A 20,786-nucleotide genomic window follows, 5' to 3' on the forward strand; every position below is an offset into this window, starting at 1 on the left:
GCAAATTGGCTAAAACTTAGCCGAGTAAAAAAAAGTCAGATGGGACGTGCCAGGGCCAGGGCTTAAATTTACCCAGCTAACACTGATATTCAGCAATAGTTGGCTAACTCTGGTTGAAAAAATTACAGTCCTAAAGTTAATTGGATAGCATTAAAAAAAAAAAAATTAGCAGCTGAGCAGCAGCCGATCTTTTCCCTCTTCTCCTCAATCTCTTGAAAAAAATGAGCATCCCCAATGATACTGATCTCACCTCCCCTGCTAATATCAACACAATATTGTGAAAATCCTTTTACCTCTGCCCACTCACTTCATAAGAGCCATGAGCTCTGAGAGCTCTCAGCATTTATGTATTGATTTATTCACTGCACTCCTTCACTATTGGACCTTCACTGACAGCTGACAATGAAAGGCCAACCCCATTAAGAAATGAGTTCTGAAGGGGGATTGGCCCTTCAACTGTCAGTGAAGGGCCAATCGGTGAAATAATGCTATGCTGGGCTAAACAGGAATATTGGAATTGGCCCAGGAGGAGATGGACACCATATTAACCTCTGAGACTTGCCTGGCTGCGGCTGTGCCAATGATAAAGTAAACCTTTAATCTACAGTACAGTCATGTAGGGTGTGTCATTTGAGAGCTCTGAGTTTGCAAAAGGGTAGTCAGACTGATGCTAAATAATTCCATTATACCTGGGACCCAGGCCTACATGATTGTACTCAGTAGCCCAGATAATCCTTAGAAAAATAGCTATTTGATAAATCATCAGTGCGTAAAATTCCTGGGCAGACTGGATAGACCATTTGAGGTCTTTATCTTCCATTATTTACTATGTTAATATGTTCTGTCTGATAGCTGGATCAGATGAGGGGAACTAGGTATACTGGGAGATGTAGGATAGTGCTGCCTCATAGAAGGAATATATGAAGAAAACAATGCTTGCTTTCTACATTTTTCCTTGAAAATGTATCGTTGCCTACAAAGACTCTAGCTTTTGCCATGAAATCTTCACTCCTAGAAAGACGTGACATATCTAGAGACATAGGACTGACTAATGCTAATCATGTTCCCACTCAAATTTGGAAGATAACTAGCAGTATAGAAGCTCTGTCAAGACTTTCATCTTTGCAGACAAGTTATAGAGGTGACCTGCACAAGGCCTCAACAGGTCACTAAGCTCTCAGCTAAGAAAACTTGGCCAGGTATTTTCAGATCTAATTTTGATTTATATATTCCTCTCCTTGATGGTCAGTCTTACCTTAGTTTTGGTTTCTAAGATGAATCTCATGGTCACAGAGAACTACTTCAGTGATAGTTCCATCATGGCAATGAGCAGGATGAAAGTTATTCTCTCTTATAAGTTGGATTCATTATAACCCATGGCCCAATAATCAGGATCAGGGTGTTAGACTGAGTGAATGGAATAATGTTCTGTTAAGAATGTCTGATTCCTCCCGTGGAGCATAAGCAGGTCTCTGCTTCAGCTTGAAGGACATGTAACTCTTCCATACTTAACTGTCCAATCTAGAGTCTGTCAAAGTCCTAGGGACATGATATAGAGGGTCTTGTACACAGATGCCCTAAGTATTGTGTTTCATAAATGGTCAGATATTTCAATGGCTGCGTCTGCATTTATGTGTATTTGTAAGTGAATGTCTAAGTCTTGCCTATGTTGTATCTTCTTGTATGTTGAATCCTTATCCTGTGAGGAAATTGATTGACCACCTTTTTGATGACTGTGGCAGTGAGCAAATTTCAGCTGAGAAAGTGCCATGTATGTGTGGCTTGTGATGACTCATTTCTTCATCGATACTGCAAGTGCTCAATCTAATTTCTTTACTGTTGCCAATTTTTCTAAGAAGAAAAGAGGAGGGGGATCTGGGGGTGATTGTATCTGATGAATTTAAGGTGGCCAAATAAGTGAATAAAGCTACTGCAAAAGCCAGGAAGATGCTTGGCTGTTCTGTTCTGATTCTCTAGTGTAAATAAAAAAAAGATAGGAAGTTAGACAGAAAGGGTTTGTTTCTTTACCATTAAAATTAGATTTAAAAAAAGAACAAAACAAAGAGGAATCAAAGCTGCCCAGGGGTTTATGAGGTCCTGAGGGGACCATCTCTTCTGGTGTTGCAGGCAGCTGCTGGTAGGGGTCAAAGGCTCTGTTACCAAGTGAGAGCAGCTTTGGGTGTGATACCAGGGAGCCAGGCTCACTCACCCCAGAAGGAGCAGGACCTAAGGACATCTGCCATGCTAATTCTGTAGTAAAAAAAATTTTTTTTTTAAAATTGCAGGTTGTTTTTTGTTTTGCAGCGCTGACTCTCCCTTCCCTCCTTGCTACGGCCGGTCTGGTCTTTGTCAATTTCGCCGTGTTTCTTTAGCTTTTTTCGGAAGTCCACGATACCCCGGAGTTTGGCTTGCCGTGTGTGTGGCTCGGCGCGCGCGCCTGTCTCACAACAGTCTTTGCTCGGGTTGTATCACCAGGGGGGAGGGACCCTCCATTTTGGTCAGGATGGTCGGCACAGTACCCGCAAGGCCTCCTCGAGGCCTGCTGCACCGCAATCTGCTACAGCTGATCCGTTCCCGCTGAGCACGGGAACGGAAGCCATTTTGGGCACATTTAGGGAAGCCACGAGGGCCACGATAGGGGAGGGGATTTTACCTCCCGCCCTATCCCCACAACAAATGGCATCCATGGAGGAGAACCAGCAGACCCAGATGCTCCAGACATGGAGGAAAGCCCTGAGGGGGCTTTGGACTCCTCCTCTTCATCTTTCTTCTCCTCAGAATTTGTTTTGCTTCTTCATAAGGCCTTTAAGGCCAAGAAATCTGGGAAGAAGCAGATTGAGGAGAAATTTACAGAGTTAGGTCCCTGCAAATCTTCCAGGAAGAGGTCCAGGTCCGTGGGGGGCTTGAGCAGGGCCAGAGGGGGCTCTGGTCCTGCAAAGGTTAAATGGCAGTTAAGGTCCGTTGTGCATCAAATAGATTTGGATTCCTAGGAGGACCAGGACTTGCAGTCCAAGCCCCTAACAGGGCTGGATGGAGATGCAGATCAGCTACTGGACGCAGTACATGGTTCCCAGATTGTGGAAGGGGACGACCCGAAGGTGGCCCATCTCTTTAGAAAGGAGGAACTGAGGCTGCTTATCCCCACAATTTTGAGGGAGTTAGGTCTAGAGGTGCTGCTGGAGGAAGCTAAGCTGGGGGCTATGGATCCAGTTTTGTTGGGCCTGAGGGGCCCCACCACCTCTTTCCCATTTCATTTCTCAGTAATGGATTTACTCTTCCAGGAAATGGATACCCCAGACCTAGGCTTGAAGGTGAGTAAGGCTATGGATAAGCTATATCCTCTGCCAGAGGAAGCTTTAGAGATGCTCTGAGTTCCCAAGGTGGATGCAGCGGTGTCGGCGGTCACCAAAAAGACCAACATCCCGGTGACCTAGGCGACAGCCCTTAAAGACTTGCAGGATAGGAAGTTGGAACTTCAGCTCAAGAAGATATTTGGGGTTTCCGCCCTGGGAGTGCGTGCAGCTATGTTCAGCAGTTTTTCCTTACGTGCAGGCCTTCTCTGGGTGCAGCAACTACAGGCCAATGAAGGTCTTTCAGAGGGAGAAGCTCTCCAAGCCGGTCAGCTGAAAGCAGCAATCGCTTATAGTGTGGATGCGCTTTATGATCTGTTACGGACTTAGGCCAGGTCCATGGTGTCAGCCGTACCTGCACGCAGACTTTTGTGGTTGAGGAATTGGTCTGCAGACATTTCGTCAAAAGCTCAGCTTGGCTCGTTGCCTTTTAAGGACAAGTTGCTTTTTGGAACGCACTTGGAAGACATGATTCAATCCCTGGGCAAGAATAAGGTACACAGGTTGCAGGAGGATCGTCCCAAGTCAAGGGGCTCCTTTGCTGCTCGGTCTCATTTCCGGGGAAATCGGAGGTTTCGACCATCCAGGTCTTCAGGTCCTTCCTTTAGGCAAGGTTCAAACAGACAGCAGACATGGTCTCAGTCCTTTTGAGGTTGCCGGTTCGGTAGACCCGGTAATTCCCAGTCTGTCCCTGGAGTCAAGTCCTCTCAATGAAATACAGCTGTTCCATTCCTTGGGGCCGGTCGTGAGGGGCAGACTATCCCTTTTTTACGAGGAATGGACCAAGGTGACATCAGACCAGTGGGTCCTCCCCATGATAAGACAAGGTTATAGCATTAGATTTTGTACGCCGTCCTCGGGACAGGTTTCTAGTTTCCCCATGCGCATACGAGGAAAAACGAAAGGCAGTACATGAGGAGTTACAGTGCCTCCTCCAGCTGGGCACCATTATGCCAGTTCTGTCTGTGGAACAGAGGAAATGCCACTATTCTATCTACTATTCTGTCCATCCCATCCTGGATTTAAAAAGAATCAACAGATGCCTTTGGGTGCCTCATTTCCATATGGAGACTCTGAGGTCAGTTATTGCCTCAGTAAGAAAGGGAGAGTTTCTGGTGTCGCTGGATTTGATGGAGGCATATTTACATATCGGCATCCAGAAAACCCACCAGAGGTTCCTACGGTTCTTCATCCTGGGTCATCATTATCAGTTTCGGGCTCTGCCTTTTGGACTTGCCACCGCTCCCAAGACTTTCACCAAGATAATGGTGGTGGTGGCAGCGCAACTTCGGAGGGAAGGATTATTGGTACATCCTTACCTAGACAACTGGCTGATTCGAGCCAGATCAGAAGTGCTTTGCCAGTCGGCAGTTCACAGAGTGCTGCAGCTTTTGAGGTCACTCGGTTGGGTGATCAACATGGCCAAGAGTCGCCTGCTTCCTTCTCAATCCTTGGAATTTCTGGGGGCGTTGTTCGACATGCAGCAGGGGAGAGTTTTCCTTACTGCGGACCATATTTGCAAACTGCAGGGTCAGATTCAGGACCTATTGGCCAAACACCCTCCCAGAGTACGGGATTACTTAAGGGTCCTGGGATCGATGACTTCCACTCTAGAGTTGGAGCCATGGGCCTTTGCTCATTTTCTCCTTTACAATCAGCATTGCTTTCTAGGGATGTGAATCGTTTTAGGACGATTAAAATTATCGTCCGATAATTTTAATATCGTCTTAAACCGTTATGGAACACAATACAATACAGATTCTAACAATTTATAACGATAAATCGTTAGAATCGTGAGCCGGCACACTAAAACCCCCTAAAACCCACTCCCGACCCTTTAAATTAAATCCCCCACCCTCCCGAACCCCCCCCCCCCCAATAACTTAAATAACCTGTGGGTCCAGCGGCGGTCCGGAACGGCAGCGGTCCGGAACGGGCTCCTGCTCCTGAATCTTGTCGTCTTCAGCCGGCGCCATTTTCCAAAATGGTGCCGAAAAATGGCGGCGGCCATAGACGAAAAAGATTGGACGGCAGGAGATCCTTCCGGACCCCCGCTGGACTTTTGGCAAGTCTCGTGGGGGTCAGGAGGCCCCCCACAAGCTGGCCAAAAGTTCCTGGAGGTCCAGCGGGGGTCAGGGAGCGATTTCCCGCCGCGAATCGTTTTCGTACGGAAAATGGCGCCGGCAGGAGATCGACTGCAGGAGGTCGTTCAGCGAGGCGCCGGAACCCTCGCTGAACGACCTCCTGCAGTCGATCTCCTGCCGGCGCCATTTTCCGTACGAAAACGATTCGCGGCGGGAAATCACTCCCTGATCCCCGCTGGACCTCCAGGAACTTTTGGCCAGCTTGTGGGGGGCCTCCTGACCCCCACGAGACTTGCCAAAAGTCTCCGTTTTCGTACGGAAAATGGCGCCGGCAGGAGATCGACTGCAGGAGGTCGTTCAGCGAGGCGCCGGAACCCTCGCTGAACGACCTCCTGCAGTCGATCTCCTGCCGGCGCCATTTTCCGTACGAAAACGATTCGCGGCGGGAAATCGCTCCCTGACCCCCGCTGGACCTCCAGGAACTTTTGGCCAGCTTGTGGGGGGCCTCCTGACCCCCACGAGACTTGCCAAAAGTCCAGCGGGGGTCCGGAAGGATGTTTCCCTGGCTGATCAACGTGTTGATCAGCCAGGCCGGCGCCATTTTCCGTACGAAAACGGAGACTTTTGGCAAGTCTCGTGGGGGTCAGGAGGCCCCCCACAAGCTGGCCAAAAGTTCCTGGAGGTCCAGCGGGGGTCAGGGAGCGATTTCCCGCCGCGAATCGTTTTCGTACGGAAAATGGCGCCGGCAGGAGATCGACTGCAGGAGGTCGTTCAGCGAGGCGCCGGAACCCTCGCTGAACGACCTCCTGCAGTCGATCTCCTGCCGGCGCCATTTTCCGTACGAAAACGATTCGCGGCGGGAAATCGCTCCCTGACCCCCGCTGGACCTCCAGGAACTTTTGGCCAGCTTGTGGGGGGCCTCCTGACCCCCACGAGACTTGCCAAAAGTCCAGCGGGGGTCCGGAAGGATGCTTCCCTGGCTGATCAACGTGTTGCTGTATGTGTTTCCTCCTTGGCCTCTGATCGGAAAGATACTCCGCCGAATAGAACTCCACCCGGCGGAGGTGATTCTAGTAGCCCCAGCGTGGCTGAGATGCCCATGGTTTGCAGATCTGCTCAGCCTAACCTGGCGGACCCTCTACGTCTGCGGGATTTCCTGGCTCTTCGTCACCAAGGTCCCGTCTGTTTGGAAGAGGCGGATCACTTCTGTCTAGCAGCATGGCTTTTGAGAGGTGATGTTTGAAAAGCAAAGGGTATTCAGACGTGGTGGTCACTACCCTTTTAAGGTCACGCAAACCTTCCACATCCTTAGCTTATGTCAGGGTGTGGAAGGTATTTGAAGCCTGGTGCATTGGTGTTCCCAATCCGGGCGTCGTTGTCTGACATTTTGTGTTTTCTGCAGGCTGGACTAGCTAAAGGGTTGTTGTGTAGTTCTCTAAAGGTGCAAGTGGCAGCTCTTGGTTGTTTACGGGGTACCATTCAAGGAGTTGCGTTAGTGGCGCATCTGGATGTGGCTCGTTTTCTTCGGGGGGCAAAGCACTTGCGACATCCGATCCTACAACCTTGTCCTTCATGGAGTCTGAATTTAGTTTTCACAGCTCTGTGTGCTCTGCCTTTTGAAGAGGGCAATGATGAAAGATCTCACATTGAAGGTGATATTTCTGGTAGCTATTGCGTCGGCTTGAAGAATGTCAGTTTCAGGCGTTGTCTTGCAGGGAGCCTTTCCTGTGGATTTCTGAGTCAGGGATTTCCTTATGGATGGTCCCGTCTTTTCTTCCAAAGGTAGTCTCTTCTTTTCACTTGAATCAGTCAGTGGAGCTCCCATCTTTTCCAGATTTGGACCGATCGGATCCTCTCGCAAGAGACTTGCGGAAGTTGGATGTTCATTGGGCTTTACTGCAATACCTGGAGGTTACAAATGCTTTTCGTTTGTCAGACCATATTTTTGTGCTGTGGAGTGGTCCGAAGAGAGGTAATATGGCTTCAAAAACTACAATAGCCCACTGGCTGAAGGAGGCTATAAGCTCAGCTTACTTGCTGCATGGTAGGCCCTTACTGGTGGGTCTTCGGGCACATTCTACACGGGTGCAGGCAGCGTCATGGACGGAATGCCAACAAATCTCACCCCAAGAGATTTGTAGAGTGGCTACATGGAAGTCTTTACACAGGTTCGCAAGGCATTATCGGTTGGATGTTCAGGATCTGAGTTCAGGGGAATTTGGAGAAGGAGTGCTCTCCGGATCCCATCCCAGGTAAGAGAGCTCTGGTACATCCCAGGAGTCTGGACTGATCCAGGTAAGTACAGGGAAAGGAAAATTGGTTCTTATCTGATAATTTTCATTCCTGTAATACCATGGATCAGTTCAGAGTCCCGCCCACTTGATGCATAAGAGGCAATGGAAAGTCCGCTCGTTCTGTATGTGTTTTCATTTTCGGATCTGAAGATCAATTTGTTCATAGTGTTCCTTGGTTTCTGTTCCCTTTTTGGGGTTTAGTGAGCCAGTTTGGAGATTGAATTTATTGTATATGTTTAATTGGGTTTTGATCCATTCTGCTTTGTTACTGAGTAATACTGACGGACTGTGGGTAGTACCTCAGGGTATAGGGCAGAGTTTGTGAAAACTTCTCTGTCTCCATCTGCTGGAGGGGAGGCAAAACCCAGGAGTCTGGACTGATCTGTGGTACTACAAGAATGAAAATTATCAGGTAAGAACCAATTTTCCTTTGCCATAGTCGATGTTACATAGCAGCACTGTATAAACACATATAACAGGCAGGCCCTGCTACGTGGAGCTTGCAGTCTAGACAAGACATGCATTGTTCTTCATGTTCTCTCTGCTTCTCTAACCCTTGGCATACCTGGTATTTAGTGTGGATAGTTTTGCTGTAAAAATTTATGTACACACTTTTAAAGAATCAATAATTATGCACAAACAGGAAAACTCAACACAGACCCCACATCCTCTGAATATCTCTCCCAAATGCGAGTAAAAGCATGCATGTACAGGTCTCATTCATGTAATTTTATGTGCATGTCAGATGGGCAGTTTTTCTAAAAACACATTGCCACAGGTAAAGCACTGCTTTCCCTGATGAAAATGCTGTTGATAGCTCGCCTTCCTATTCTGTAGTGGGGAAATTTGCTGATGTAATAATTTTCCACAAGCTTTTCTGCCTGGGTGTAAAGTCTCCGTTTCAACAGATTCTCTTTTTGCAGTGACTTTATTCATACATTTTCAGATGCCTCCTACACCCTTAAACGACAGTGGGAATAAGCCTGTTGCCCTCCTGCAAGGAGAATACAAGGATTTGTTGCCGCTGCTCATCAACGTTCATATACTAATATAGCCAAGGACAAAGGCAATCACAGCCAAGCAAGAAGAAACTGGTGGGCTAAGAATGTCCTCTGAATATTTTTTTGCTTTTACAACCAACCCACTATTTTCTTCCCTACCCCACCCAGCTGGGAGGCGGAATGGAGGGGATGACTATCCGAGAATCCACCAGCAGCCATGAACAGCAGAGGCAGCATCTCCACTTTGAATGGGGTTCCAACAAAACATTTCCCCATCCATAAAAGTATAAAATGATCTCCCCTCAAATTGTATTATTTAAGAAAAGCTTGTTGCTATATAAAAACTGATTTGTGCTGGGTCAGTACATGTTAGTTCGTGAAGATGTTATATGTTTTATGTGTGCAGTTATATATGTGCAGTATATATTAGGGATGTGAATCGTTTTTTGACGATTTAAAATATCGTCCGATATATTTTAAATCGTCAAAAAATCGTTAGGGCCATGATACAATACCAATTCCCCCGATTTATCGTTAAAAAATCGTAAATCGGGGGAAGGGGGAGGGCAGGAAAACCGGCACACTAAAACCCCCTAAAACCCACCCCCGACCCTTTAAATTAAATCCCCCACCCTCCCGAACCCCCCCCCCCCCAATGCTTTAAATTACCTGGGGATCCGGCGGTGGTCCAGAACGGCGGCGGTCCGGAACGGCCCCCTCAATAGAATCGTGTTGTCTTCAGCTGGCGCCATTTTTCAAAATGGCCGCCGCAAAATGGCGGCGGCCATAGACAAAAACGATTCGACGGAGGAGGTCGTTCCGGACCCCCGCTGGACTTTTGGCAAGTCTTGTGGGGGTCAGGAGGCCCCCCCAAGCTGGCCAAAAGTTTCCTGGGAGTCCAGCGGGGTTCCGGGAGCGATTTCTTGCCGCGAATCGTTTTCGTACGGAAAATGGCGCTGGCAGGAGATCGAGTGCAGGAGGTCATTCAGCGGCGGTCCGGAACCCCCCGCTGAACGACCTCCTGCAGTCGATCTCCTGCCGGCGCCATTTTCCGTACGAAAACGATTCGCGGCAAGAAATCGCTCCCGGAACCCCGCTGGACTCCCAGGAAACTTTTGGCCAGCTTGGGGGGGCCTCCTGACCCCCACAAGACTTGCCAAAAGTCCAGCGGGGGTCCGGAACGACCTCCTCCGTCGAATCGTTTTTGTCTATGGCCGCCGCCATTTTGCGGCGGCCATTTTGAAAAATGGCGCCAGCTGAAGACAACACGATTCTATTGAGGGGACCGTTCCGGACCGCCGCCGTTCTGGACCACCGCCGGATCCCCAGGTAATTTAAAGCATTTGGGGGGGGTTCGGGAGGGTGGGGGATTTAATTTAAAGGGTCGGGGTGGGTTTTAGGGGGGTTTAGTGTGCCGGCTCACGATTTTAACGATTTTTCATGATAGTTTACACACCCAAACGGCAACAATACGATTCCCTCCTCCTCCCAGCCAAAATCGATCGTTAAGACGATCGAGGACACGATTCACATCTCTAGTATATATGTGGAATATATATTTATGAACGCTGGAGAGGTGACAGACTGGCACAGAATATGGAGAAGGGAGTAGAGGATAAGAGTATTGAGCAGGATCAGATGCAAAGAACTGGGTAGTAGTGTTACGTGCCCCGCCCGCGTTGGTTCCACAGCGGGTCCTGGGATGATGTCTCTCGCGGTAGTTGCCAGTCCTGCCAGGCCCTGGCGTCCTGCGGCGGCGGTCGCCGGCCTTCCCCCGTGCGCCAGGCCTCACGCCGAGGCTCGGTGTCCTCTGCCATGTTAGCCATGCCCCTCCACATGCGCGCGGACTGCCTGGACTCATGTAGGGCCAAGGGCGAGTCTTAGCTCCGCGGTGCGCCCTGATTGATCCCTCAATATAGGAAGTTCCTGTCTTTGCTTCCTTGCCTTGGCAATCGGGTCGGTTTGTTCTAAGATTGCCTCTGCATTTGTTCCTGCTCTTGCCTGTTCCTAATCTCATTCCAGGATCCTTCTGTTCCAGTTCTGTTCCTAACTTGTTCCTGCATCCTAGTTCCTGAGTCCTGCTTGTTCCTGTGTTCGTCTGTCTGTCTAGCCAGGTAGTACCCTTGGACTGTCTTACTGGTACTGACCTCAGCTTGCTCCTGACCTGCCTGCCTGCCTGTCGCCTGCCCCAAGACCTCAGCCTGCCTTTGACCTCGTCTGACCTCCAGTACCTGACCCCTGCTTTACTGACCATTCTTCAGACTGACCTCTGGATCTTGACCTTTGCCTGCCTGACCTTGTCTCCAGATTCTGGCTCTGTTCCTCACCTTGTCATCACCAACTCTGTTCTGGTTCTCCTTGTTCCAACCAGCCTCCAACTTCGAACCTGATCGCGCTCCCCCTGTGTCCGTGGGCACACTGGACTTTCATTCTCTCAGGAAGCCCTGCGAGGCCCACCTAAGTCCAAGCGGCCCGGGTCCCTACGATCTCCTCCTGGGGGGACCTCGGGCTTCCAGTGGTGAAGCTCATCCTAGCCTCTGTGTCCTCCAGTGCTCCGCACCCTGGGGGCAGTTACCTTCTGTTCCCTTTCAGGAGGCATTCCTTCACTGTCCCAGGACAACGGTCCACCCCCGTGCGCAACAAGTAGCTTTAAGAGAACTTATGTGGGACAGGGAAAAGTCATTCCACATTTTTTTTCCACAACAGGAAACAAGTAAAATGGAATGATATCACTAAATATATATTTTATTGAAGCAAATTTTGCAAAAGGCTAATATCTCCAGATATTCTCTTTGTATGTACTTCCTCCCTAGCAGCACTAGCCTCAGAGAGTCTGAATTTATTAGATTTCAGAAACTAAGCATCATCAGGCCTGATTATCCTTGCTTGCTAGACAAATACTGGCTTCAGATGGTTGCAAAAGGCAATAGCAAACCCTCTGCAGGCGTCTGCCATGAAGAAATCATTGGTGCCTTGGAAGGGGCCACAATACCCCAAATCCTCCCTCCCCCCCCACCCCAACACCCAGAAATGAGCAGAAAGAGGTTAGGAAAAACAAACACACGTCTTCAATTGGGCAGAACTGCACCATGGTTAAATAACATCAGATACAAATTAATAAGCCAGGCTTTTTTGTTTATTTTAAAGAACTTTATATAAAACTTTCTACACTTTGATTCCAAGGACTAGATAAATATTAACCAGAAATATAAGATAAAAATTCTCTGTCCCTGTCTACTTCAGTATGTCATAGGTCGGAAATTCATCCTGACCCTGGCAGTTTTCACCACACCCCATGTTTTGCTAACTTTGAACTCAATTAGGCTCTGTTACCTAGTAACAACATTGACAAAGCACTGTGCACTGCTTTTTGTAGAAATCACTTTATAGTCTTAAAAATGTCAGTTGACTCATTTTTTAACCAATCAGATAACAGGGGAACAATTGCCAAAATTGAATAACAGCAACTATTAAATATATTGCAGGTGGCTAATCTGGTCCAGTCTTCAGATCTGCCCTCCTATTTCAATTCCACGAAAGTATATGCATTTGGGTAAGGTGCTACCTTTTTTTATTGGCAGTATGCCCCTTTGCTTTCCTGAAGCATTGTGAGAAATGCACTTATTTAGCAATATTTGTAAGTCTGTGGTCACCTTGAATGGTCAGATCTGCCCTTTGCTTTTTTGGTGCATGCAAGACTTAACTGATTAGGCCAACATTTGCATAGGGTGTCATCTTGCCATTTTGTGTTGGGTTTCTTTTCCTTTTCTGCTCTGAAAGAGAAGCATAATCTGGTGCAGGGATTTGCCACCCAGTCCAATCAATTGGGTTTTCAGGATATCCGTAATAAATATGCATGGGATAGATTGGCATGCACTTACGGCCAATGTATGCAAATCTATCTCATGCATATTTATTGCGGGTATCCTGGACATCTGTCTGCCTGGGTGTGCCCCAAGGACTGGGCTGAGAAACAATAGTCTAATGGCTAGAACACAGGACCAGCAATCTGGTGTTTCTGTGTTCTGACCCCTATCTCCAGACACTCTGTTGTCTGACCATTGACAAACGACACTATCTGTTTGTGCACGAGCCTATGCTCAGGTACCTCAAAACAACAGGGTCGGCAATATCTATGCTGGAGTATCCCAAAAAGAAAGTGACCACCATGCCCATGCCTGGGTACTCTAGAAATACATGGTGATCATTGCCCATGTTCATGTACCACAGAATAAAAAGATTATCATAGGTCCTTCCTCATGTCTCTTATTTTCTTATACATGTTGGGTTATACGCGTAAAGGAAAAAGTATTAAATCACTAAGAACTAAAGCTCTTGATTGTTGCCATTTGCCAGGGAAGGAAGCTTGAAAGTTTTCTTCTGGATTGAACTGCTAGTTCCAGAGAATCGACTGGCTGACGTGAACGTGAATCGGTTGAGTGCAGCACTCTCTGAAGTACTGCACGCCAGCGCCAATGGGACTGAAACCTTCTTCCAGACAGAATACAAGATCGACCCCAACTCTTTGTTTATTTTGGGTCAGTATAATAAATCTAAAATCTGAGTTTGAGGGGAAATGAAGAGGGATTGATAGGTCTATGTGTTCATTCTAAATTATTTTATTTATTTATTTATTTATTTATTTGTTTGTTTGTTTGTTTATTTATTTATTTAAAACCTTTTCTATACTGTTGTTATGTTAAATAACCTTCACAACGGTTTACAGAAGGGCACAATAAAGAGAAATATGGGTGGTATAGATTACAAATTAATCATGTGCCATCATAGTACGGTAACAATTTAAAATAATAAACTAAGTGTGTAAGTTAATCCTGATTGTTAGGAACAAATTAGGTGGTTTGATTTTAACATTAATATTAGAGATGTGAATCGTGTGATCGATCGTCTTAACGATCGATTTCGGCTGGGAGGGGGAGGGAATCGGATTGTCGCCGTTTGGGTTTTTTAAATATCGTGAAAATTGTGTAAATCGAAAACCGGCACACTAAAACATCCCTAAAACCCACCCCGACCCTTTAAAATAAATCCCCCACCCTCCCGAACCTCCCCCCCCAAATGCCTTAAATTACCTGGGGTCCAGTGGGGGGGAGGGCGGGAAAACCGGCACACTAAAACAACCCTAAAACCCACCCCGACCCTTTAAAATAAATCCCCCACCCTCCTGAACCCCCCAAAATGCCTTAAATTACCTGGGGTCCAGAGGAAGGGTCCCGGTGTGATCTTTTACTCTCGGACCTCCGGTGCTTGTAGAAATGGCGCCGGCGCTACCTTTGCCTTGTCATATGACAGGTCAAAGGTAGCGCCGGCGCCATTTTGTTTTTTGTCCCCCGAGGTCAGGAGCGTAGGAGATCGCTCCCGGACCCCCGCTGGACCCCCAGGGACTTTTGGCCAGCTTGGGGGGGCCTCCTGACCCCCACAAGACTTGCCAAAAGTCCAGCGGGGGTCCGGGAACGACTTCCTGCATGCGAATCGTTTTTCCGTACGGAAAAATGATTCACGGCAGGAGATCGCTCCCGGACCCCCGCTGGACCCCCAGGGACTTTTGGCCAGCTTGGGGGGGCCTCCTGACCCCCACAAGACTTGCCAAAAGTCCAGCGGGGGTCCAGAACGACCTCCTGCAGTCGAATCGTGTTGTCTACGGCCGGCGCCATTTTGCGGCGCCGGCCGGCGCCATTTTGCGATTCGACTGCAGGAGGTCGTTCCGGACCCCCGCTGGACTTTTGGCAAGTCTTGTGGGGGTCAGGAGGCCCCCCCAAGCTGGCCAAAAGTCCTCCTGCAGTCGAATCGTGTTGTCTACGGCCGGCGCCATTTTGCGGCGCCGGCCGGCGCCATTTTGCGATTCGACTGCAGGAGGTCGTTCCGGACCCCCACTGGACTTTTGGCAAGTCTTGTGGGGGTCAGGAGGCCCCCCCAAGCTGGCCAAAAGTCCCTGGGGGTCCAGCGGGGGTCCGGGAGCGATCTCCTGCCGCGAATCATTTTTCCGTACGGAAAAACCAAAGGTAGCGCCGGCGCCATTTCTACAAGCACCGGAGGTCCGAGAGTAAAAGATCACACCGGGATCCTTCCTCTGGACCCCAGGCAATTTAAGGCATTTTGGGGGGGTTCGGGAGGGTGGGGGATTTATTTTAAAGGGTCAGGGTGGGTTTTAGGGTTGTTTTAGTGTGCCGGTTTTCCCGCCCTCCCCCTTCCCCTGATTTACGATTTTTTGACGATAAATCGGGGGAATTGTTATTGTATCGCGGCTCTAACGATTTTTGATGATTTAAAATATATCTGACGATATTTTAAATCGTCAAAAAACGATTCACATCCCTAATTAATATGCTTTTGTAGGTTACTAATAACAACTTCTAGCTTGGTGCATCCTTATCTATCAACTATTTTTCTCCTCTTTATCTTTATAAAATGCTTGTTTAAAAAGCCAGGTTTTCAGATTAGTTTTGAATAATTTCAAATTTCTCTGTAGTCTTATTTCGAGTGGCATGGTGTTCCATAGTATGGGACCAGCCAGTGACAGTGCTCTTTCCTTTACTTGCATGAGATGTGCTGATTTGACAGAGGGGACAGTTAGTAGAGCTTTTTTTGCAGATCTCAGGTTTCTTTGTGGTACATGCACGCGCAGTGCCGTGTTAAGCCAGTCGGCTTTTTCATCGTGGATTAGTTTATGGATTATACAAAGTGCCTTACATTGTATTCTTTGTTCAATTGGAAGCCAGTGGAGTTCAGCAAGTGTTCCTGTAATATGGTCACTCTTTTTTTTGCCAGTCAAAATTCTGGCACGGAATTTTGCAATATTTGCAGAGGCCGAATTGTAGATTGAGGTAGTCCTAAAAGCAGGGAGTTACAATAATCTGTGCTTGCGAATATCATTGCTTGTAGAACTGTGCGAAAATTGTTAATCCTTAGTAGAGGTTTTAGTCTTCTCAGGATCATTAGTTTTGCGCAACCTTCTTTTATTTTCTGTGAGATGTGTTGTTTCATGTTTAGCTCAGGGTCAATTATTACTCCTAGATTCCTAACTTTTATTGCTAACTCAGCGGTTTGAATATTTTTGATTGTGAATGTTGGTTGTGTTTGGTATGTGTTTTTACGTTCAAGGTGTAGGAATTCAGTTTTGTCAATGTTTATTACCAGTTCTATCTGGTTTAGGAGCTGTTTGATTATTTCTAGATACATATTGGTTAGTTGGTTTCATTGTTTCTTGGATGGTGTTTGGAATGGGTAACAGTAATTGTATATCATCTGTGTAAATGTGGTGTATGATTCCCAGTCCTGCTAGTAAATGACATACTGGGAGGAGGTAAATGAAAGAGTGTTGCAGATAGGGCTGATCCCTGTGGGACACCAGTTAGCAGTGTGACGTTGTCTGAAAGTGTATTTTTTATTTGTACCTGGAAACATCTATTGTTTAAGTATGATTTACAATCATTTATATTCCGCATTGCTTACCAATTTCTGTTCAAAGAGGATCCCAACATCTCATAATAAAATTATGTCACTATCCTTGGTTAGTTTCATTGGAACTAGGGTAGAATTGTTAAGGCTCTCTGGTTATATAGAGTCAGTATTGTTGGGTCTGTAGCTGCAGCTTCGGATAATCCCTATACAAGGTCACTGGATCTGGTGAAGGAGAAAAATTATTACTTTATGCTAATCTTCAGATGTTATGCAGGGAATTGAAATATATTCCAGGACAACCTGCTTATCCAACACTAAAACACTGATCCCCGCTATCTGTTTTCATTTCTCTCTTTCTTCTTTGTACCTTCCTTCTCATCATCTACAGGTACAAACCTTTTTTTTGTAAATAAGAGCAGGGTTTCTCAACTGATGGGTTGGGTTGCCACCTGATTCAGATCAATCCTGGAAAACCAAACCAGTCTTGGATTTGTTCTATTGCATCTACAGATTTGAACTCCTGGTTTGTTTGTTTTCTGTTTTGGGGGGAGTTCAGAAAAAGTTAGAACTACAAGTTAAGTCCCTAGATGCAATAAGTAAAATGGACTGCCATAGCCTGCCAAGGCTGATTTGACTCAAGTGCCAATTGTACGAGTACTGGATCATGGAAAATTGTAAATTGGTCACCAGATAAATCCTTATTTAGTAGAAATATGCATTCTTTATTTTTTCATTTTGTTTTTATTAGTGCACACTAATTTTTGTAGTGTACATTAAAAAAAAATCAGTTTACACTAAATCAAAACACTGCATGCTAAAAGGAAACAAAATAACAAAAATGGAAGAAACCCCCCCCAAAAAAAAATGAAAAAAAAAATGTTGGCTCTACATCCTTATTATTTAGTAGAGATGTGAATCGTGTCCTCGATCGTCTTAACGATCGATTTCGGCTGGGAGGGGGAGGGAATCGTATTGTTGCCGTTTGTGTGTGTAAAGTATCGTCATAATCGTTAAAATCATGAGCCGGCACACTAAAACCCCCTAAAACCCACCCCCGACCCTTTAAATTAAATCCCCCCCCTCCCGAACCCCCCCCCCAAATGCCTTAAATTACCAAGTGGTCCAGCGGCACACTAAAACCCCTAAAACCCACCCCCGACCCTTTAAATTAAATCCCCCACCCTCCCGAACCCCCCCCCAAATGCATTAAATTACCTGGGAGTCCTCCGTAGCGGCGGTCCGTGGCTAAATCGGGGGAAGGGGGAGAGCACGAAAACCGGCACACTAGATCGTGAGGTCTTCAGCCGGCGCCATTTTTCAAAATGGCCGCCGCAAAATGGCGGCGGCCATAGACGAAAACGATTCGACGCAAGAGGTTGTTCCGGACCCCCGCTGGACTTTTGGCAAGTCTTGTGGGGGTCAGGAGGCCCCCCCAAGCTGGCCAAAAGTTCCTGGGGGTCCAGCGGGGGTCAAGGAGCGATTTCCTGCCGCGAATCGTTTTCCGTACGGAAAATGGCGCCGGCAGGAGATCGACTGCAGGAGGTCGTTCAGCAAGGTCCGGAAATCTCGCGAGGGTTCCGGACCTCGCTGAACGACCTCCTGCAGTCGATCTCCTGCCGGCGCCATTTTCCGTACAGACAATGGCGCCGGCCATACGCTTATGGCCGGTGCCATTTTCCGTACGGAAAATGATTCGCGGCAGGAAATCGCTCCTTGACCCCCGCTGGACCCCCAGGAACTTTTGGCCAGCTTGGGGGGGCCTCCTGACCCCCACAAGACTTGCCAAAAGTCCAGCGGGGGTCCGGAACTACCTCTTGCATCGAATCATTTTCGTCTATGGCCGCCGCCATTTTGCGGCGGCCATTTTGAAAAATGGCGCCGGCTGAAGACCTCACGATCTAGTGTGCCGGTTTTCGTGCTCTCCCCCTTCCCCCGATTTAGCCACGGACCGCCGCTACGGAGGACTCCCAGGTAATTTAATGCATTTGGGGGGGGGGGTTCGGGAGGGTGGGGGATTTAATTTAAAGGGTCGGGGGTGGGTTTTAGGGGGTTTTAGTGTGCCGGTTTTCCTGCCCTCCCCCTTCCCACGATTTACGATTTTTTGACGATAAATCGGGGGAATTGGTATTGTATCGTGGCCCTAACGATTTTTGACGATTTAAAATATATCGGACGATATTTTAAATCGTCAAAAAACGATTCACATCCCTATTATTTAGTAGGGTTTATTTCTGAGGTATGACCAGCAGGGATGCATCCAGATTTAGGAAGCAGACAAGCTGCCACAGTACCTTTAGAAAACGAGTTCATAATGCAAGTGCCAGACCAGAGTTAGAAGCCAGAAAGTCCAGAGGAAACAGTTTATAAGAAGAATCAGGCAGACCCACAAACAGACCGGGAACTGGAGCTGTGAAGCAGGAACCAGTAACAGACAGGGTCCAGGCAAATGCAGGAACAATGCAGGACAAGTGAGACAGGAGCAGAGAGGCTGGTGCAGAAGGCAGGAATAGAAAGTCTGCATTGAAACAGCCAGAAGCATAGGCTGAGGACAGAGCGAAGTAGAACTGACATTCAGGGCTGGTCCCTACTGGGCCAATCTGGAGACAGGATGTGCAAGAGAACATAACTACACTAAAATAGATGCAAGTTAACTGGAAGGGATCCAGTAGGGGTGTGCATTCGTATTGAACATAAATGTAAAACGCTACTTTTTTTTTTTTTAACTTAAAAAAGTGATAAGACATAAACAATCGGATTTCCAACTTATTCAACATAGCTATGTTGAATAAGTTGGAAATCGCGATTGTTGATCCAAAATAAAAATTTAAACCCCTCACCTTCCTTAATCCCCCCCCAAAGACTTACCACAACTCCCTGGTGATCCAGCGAGGAGTGAGGACGCCATTTCTGAAAGCCTTTCCGAGGAGCACGTGACGTCGGCGCCACGTCCGAGTGACGCGGCGTCACGTGATTCCCCGCGGGTTCGCGCCGGAACGCTCGTTCGGCCCAAAAGGAACTTTTGGCCAGCTTGGGGGGGTCAGGAGGCCCCCCCAAGCTGGCCAAAAGTTCCTTTTGGGCCGAACGAGGGTGCCGGAGGGAACTCGCGGGGAATCACGTGACGCCGCGTCACGCCGACGTCACGTGATTCCCCGCGGGGTCGCTTCCGGGATCCTCGTTCGGCCCAAAAGGAACTTTTGGCCAGCTTGGGGGGCCCCCCAAGCTGGCCAAAAGTTCCTTTTGGGCCGAACGAGGATCCTGGAAGCGAACCCGCGGGGAATCACGTGACGTCGGCGCCACGTCGCAGTGACGCGGCGTCACGTGATTCCCCGCGAGTTCCCTCCGGCACCCTCGTTCGGCCCAAAAGGAACTTTTGGCCAGCTTGGGGTGTCAGGAGGCCCCCCCAAGCTGGCCAAAAGTTCCTTTTGGGCCGAACGAGCGTTCCGGCGCGAACCCGCGGGGAATCTCGTGACGCCGCGTCACTCCGACGTGACGCCGACGTCACGTGCTCCTTGCAAAGTTGGTCAGAAATGGCGTCCTGACCCCGCTGGACCACCAGGGAGTTGTGGTAAGTCTTGGGGGTGGGGGGATTAAGGAGGGTGAGGGGTTTAAATTTTTATTTGCACATATGGACATATACTCAACTCATTGAATTCTGTTTATGTCCATATTGACCGCAAATGGGACCCCCTTTGGACATATGGACATATGAACTTAAACTTTTGCTCTGCACATCCCTAGGATCCAGTACTAGGTGGTAGGCTGCTCACTAAGGAGACTAGAGCTGCAAGACAACATTTACAAACATGCCAGCCCTTATATTACTAGAAAGTGTAGGAAAAATAGTTTGGACTGCAGTTTTGGTATTTTCTAAACAAGAATAGTGAGTTGTAGTTTTACAATTATGGTGAGAAAGTGGAAAAAATGCTTCTAAAAATGGTACAATATTTCTGAGCCTATTCCCTTTCTCCCTCATCCAGTTGTCCTATTCTTTCTTTCTCTGTTTCTTTGTGATATGGGTTAATACAATTTAGTATTGAATTGAGAGATTTAGTCACATCTTTTAATGAATTTGGGACAGTGTTAGATTGGGATCTCCTAGATTAGGCCTTTGAGTGGGTGAGTATATATACATGTCTGTTTTTCAGGCCATACAGTATTGGCACAATTTACCACACTCTCCTGTAAAAGGAGCATCTTTCAATTGCTTAGTTTTCAATTTATGCAGGGCTCTCCATGCTAGGCCCATTCCTCTTTTATAAACACCTAAATACTGAGAATTCTTGTGCCCATCTCTAGGTTTGGTTGCCATCATCTGTAAACTGATGCAGTATTGAATTTCATTTTTTCCCCTCTTTTCTGCTCAGTGCTTAATGGTAGTCCCTTAGTGGACGTGCACTCTGTTCAGCTGAGTACCTCTAAATCTGAAGCCTTGTTCTTTTCTGCTTCCCGTCTGTCACCGCCTGCCTTCTTCTCTGAGTCATCTTCCGTTTTTCTTTCCCCCAACCATTACTGCTCACAATTTTGAATCCACTTTTCATTCAGCCCTTTCCTTTTCATCTTACTTCAGCTCTGTCACTAAGACCTGCTTTTATCATCTCACCGGTATATTCATAAGATTTGCTGTTCCTTCTCTATCCA

At 47.6% G+C, this 20,786-nt stretch overlaps 1 protein-coding gene across 1 annotated transcript in view; it reads left to right on the plus strand.

Moving 5' to 3' along the window:
• The window catches only part of TMPRSS6 (transmembrane serine protease 6), a 176,144-nt gene that overhangs the window by 57,738 nt on the left and 97,620 nt on the right, over positions 1 to 20,786 (plus strand). Inside the window, exons 4-5 of the mRNA XM_029590066.1 lie at positions 12,215 to 12,282; positions 13,086 to 13,267. Of these exons, the coding sequence (XP_029445926.1) occupies positions 12,215 to 12,282; positions 13,086 to 13,267 (250 nt within the window). The remainder of the gene's footprint in view (positions 1 to 12,214; positions 12,283 to 13,085; positions 13,268 to 20,786) is intronic.

Source organism: Rhinatrema bivittatum, chromosome 2 (genome assembly GCF_901001135.1).
Source record: "Rhinatrema bivittatum chromosome 2, aRhiBiv1.1, whole genome shotgun sequence".
NCBI classification, from domain to species: Eukaryota; Metazoa; Chordata; class Amphibia; order Gymnophiona; family Rhinatrematidae; genus Rhinatrema; species Rhinatrema bivittatum.